At 48.7% G+C, this 3,624-nt stretch overlaps 1 protein-coding gene across 1 annotated transcript; it reads left to right on the top strand.

Annotated features, from left to right (window-relative positions):
• Positions 1 to 85: 85 nt before the first annotated feature.
• Positions 86 to 2,765, top strand: LOC136520805 (FT-interacting protein 7). Its single transcript, XM_066514459.1, has one exon. It carries the CDS (start codon positions 227 to 229, stop codon positions 2,552 to 2,554), a length of 2,328 nt encoding a protein of 775 aa, XP_066370556.1. The 5' UTR covers positions 86 to 226; the 3' UTR covers positions 2,555 to 2,765.
• Positions 2,766 to 3,624: the final 859 nt, after the last annotated feature.

The raw sequence follows: 3,624 nt of genomic DNA, 5'->3' as shown, positions 1-3,624 counted from the left end.
TTATGCAGAGGTAGTAGTTCCATCTCAATTTCATATTATTGTTCATTAATGCTCTTCCCTTGTAATAGCTATCTAAAGCCAGTTGTTTACTTTTGTTCTGTTTTAGCTGGTCTAGGACAAGTGGACAGCTGGGATTTCTTGGCACTTTGTCAAGTCAGTGAGTCGAAGTTTGGGACTTTGTCAAGTCAGTGAGTAACAGTTTGGTGGAAGATCATCTCCGTTCAAGATGATGCAGAGGCCACCCCTCCGTCCGGAGGAGTACTCCTTGAAGGAGACCTCACCTCACCTTGGTGGTGCAGCTGCTGGTGACAAGCTCACCACCACCTATGACCTGGTTGAGCAGATGCAGTACCTTTATGTAAGAGTGGTAAAAGCAAAGGAACTTCCAAACAAGGACATCACTGGGAGCTGTGACCCGTATGTTGAGGTGAAGCTAGGAAACTATAAGGGCCAAACTCGGCATTTCGAGAAGAAGAACAACCCAGAGTGGAATCAGGTCTTTGCATTCTCAAAGGAGCGCATTCAGTCATCATTTGTGGAGATTGTGGTCAAGGACAAGGATCTTGTCAAGGATGACTTCATTGGGCGGGTTATATTTGATCTGAATGAGGTCCCAAAGAGAGTGCCACCTGATAGCCCATTGGCTCCACAATGGTATCGGATGGAAGACCGAAATGGGCACAAGGTGAAGGGAGAGTTGATGTTGGCTGTTTGGATGGGTACTCAAGCTGATGAAGCATTCCCTGAAGCATGGCATTCTGATGCAGCCTCCGTCCCTGGCGATGGCCTTGCAAGCATTAGATCAAAAGTGTATCTTACTCCAAAGCTTTGGTATCTCCGTGTCAATGTCATCGAAGCTCAGGATCTTATACCAAATGACAAGACCAGGTTCCCTGAGGTTTATGTCAAAGCAATGCTAGGCAACCAAGTACTTAGAACCAGGGTATTTGCGAGCCGGACATTGAATCCAATGTGGAATGAAGATTTGATGTTTGTTGCTGCTGAGCCATTTGAGGAGCACCTAATTTTGAGCGTAGAGGACAGGGTGGCCCCAGGAAAGGATGAAGTAATTGGAAGGACAATCATTTCACTGCAGCATGTACCCCGGAGACTGGATCACAGGTTGCTAACCAGCCAGTGGTATAACCTTGAGAAGCATGTGATTATTGATGGTGAGCATAAGAAAGAGACCAAGTTTTCAAGCCGAATTCACTTGAGAATTTGTCTTGAAGGTGGATATCATGTCTTGGATGAGTCAACACATTACAGTAGTGATTTAAGGCCAACTGCAAAACCTCTGTGGAAGCCTAGCATTGGCATTCTTGAGCTGGGTATTTTGACAGCACAGGGCCTGTTACCAATGAAGACCAAGGATGGACGTGGCACAACTGATGCCTATTGTGTTGCAAAGTATGGACAGAAATGGGTGCGTACTAGGACTATAATCGACAGTTTCACTCCCAAATGGAATGAACAGTACACCTGGGAGGTGTATGACCCATGCACTGTGATCACAATTGGTGTATTTGACAATTGCCACCTGAATGGTGGGGAAAAGGCCAATGGTGCCAGGGATACCAGAATTGGGAAGGTCCGCATCCGCCTCTCGACACTTGAAACTGATCGGGTGTATACCCACTCATACCCTCTTATTGTTCTGACACCTGGTGGCGTTAAGAAGATGGGTGAGGTGCAGCTTGCTGTCCGTTTCACGTGCTCATCACTGCTCAACATGATGCATCTGTACTCACAGCCCTTGCTGCCCAAGATGCACTATGTGCACCCGTTGTCCGTGATACAGGTTGACAACCTGAGGCGCCAAGCCACAAACATTGTCTCGACAAGGCTGGGCCGTGCAGAGCCACCACTGCGGAAGGAAATCGTAGAGTACATGCTTGATGTGGACTCGCACATGTGGAGCATGAGAAAGAGCAAGGCAAATTTCTTCCGCATCATGGGTGTCCTGAGCCCCCTGATTGCAGTGGCGAAGTGGTTCGATCAGATCTGTCTCTGGAGGAACCCGCTGACCACCATACTGATCCATGTCCTCTTCGTGATACTGGTTCTATACCCAGAGCTGATACTGCCCACAATCTTCCTCTACCTGTTCCTGATCGGGGTGTGGTACTACAGGTGGCGGCCAAGGCAGCCGCCGCACATGGACACCCGCCTCTCCCATGCAGAGACTGCCCACCCCGACGAGCTCGACGAGGAGTTCGACACCTTCCCCACCTCCCGCCCGCCGGACATCGTGCGGATGCGCTACGACAGGCTGCGCAGCGTTGCTGGGAGGATCCAGACCGTGGTTGGCGACCTCGCGACGCAGGGCGAGCGGCTGCAGTCGCTGCTGAGCTGGAGGGATCCAAGGGCCACCGCGCTGTTCGTGGTCTTCTGCTTCATCGCCGCCATTGTCCTGTACGTCACCCCGTTCCGCGTCGTGGTCTTCCTCGCAGGCCTGTACGTGCTGAGGCACCCCAGATTCCGCCACAGGATGCCATCTGTCCCGCTCAACTTCTTCAGGCGTCTGCCGGCGAGGACCGACAGCATGCTGTAGGCGCGGCAGGTGCCTGGCTCCGTGGTTTCACCTGTCGATTGCAGCTCACAGATGGTTACTCTCTCTATCTAAGTGTATCCGAAAACAATGAACTGCTAGCTATCTTCGGTACTTCTGTAGCTTCTCTCTGTTGCATGGTTGGTTATGTATTATTCAGATGGTTGTGAACCTTTCCTGTAACAACCGAACGCATGATGCGTGACTGTGACTACGTATGGATGCATGTGTGATGCTTGAAAACTCTGGGCTGGGCGTTAGTTATTGCTTTACCTACTTGTTCAGCAACAGTGCTGTCAGCTAACGTGGTTCTCTACTGCTGCATGTAAGGATGAAAACGGACGGAATTGAACGGAGAATTCCTCAACCATTTTCTACTTTTACGTTTGAATACGAAAACGAAAGCGGACAAACCGAACACGAAAACGAACACGAACTTACGGAATATCGAGAATTTCAAAAACGAAATAATTCGAGCGGAATTATATCGAACACGGTCGGTATACGAGAATTCAATACGAACCGACCCACAGTGCATAACATTAAACAAGTTCATGGCCAAATACATAACAAGTTCGCGACTAACAAGTGCATGATCTAGTTCAAATTAACAAGTGCGTGACCCGTGGTCTTAAGTAGTACGACACACAATTAACAGAACATGAACATCTAGAGCTCATAAGCATCATCCATGATGTCAGGATCAGAGTTCCCATCGCTCTCCATGTCTTTTGCATCCTCATTGTCCTCCTCAGAGTCCCCATCGCCCTCCTTGTCCTTGTCCTAGAAATTTGCAAAGTGAATATATACAGAGGAGCATTAGGGAGTTCCATAGAATCAGCCGAGTTGCATATGGCAGCTAGCTAGTGCATCCGATCCATCTCTCCTTGCCAGAACATGCATATGCTGATAATTAAGGCTTACTGATAATGCAATGCACTCTCTTTGGGTATTAGTGTGATCAGTGTATGAGAATAAGAAATGTTTTTATTTGTGCTACAATCAACCCGATCCTCCCTCCAATAGGCCACCAGTACTAGACCAAGTACATGCATGCCACGGCACCATATATA

The sequence above is a fragment of the Miscanthus floridulus genome, chromosome 18 (genome assembly GCF_019320115.1).
Source record: "Miscanthus floridulus cultivar M001 chromosome 18, ASM1932011v1, whole genome shotgun sequence".
Taxonomy (NCBI): domain Eukaryota; kingdom Viridiplantae; phylum Streptophyta; class Magnoliopsida; order Poales; family Poaceae; genus Miscanthus; species Miscanthus floridulus.
This window is presented reverse-complemented; position numbering and strand designations above follow the sequence as displayed.

Excerpts from the sequence above, each read along its gene's own strand:
- LOC136520805 (XM_066514459.1), top strand. The coding sequence starts at position 227 with ATGATGCAGAGGCCACCCCTCCGTCCGGAGGAGTACTCCTTGAAGGAG.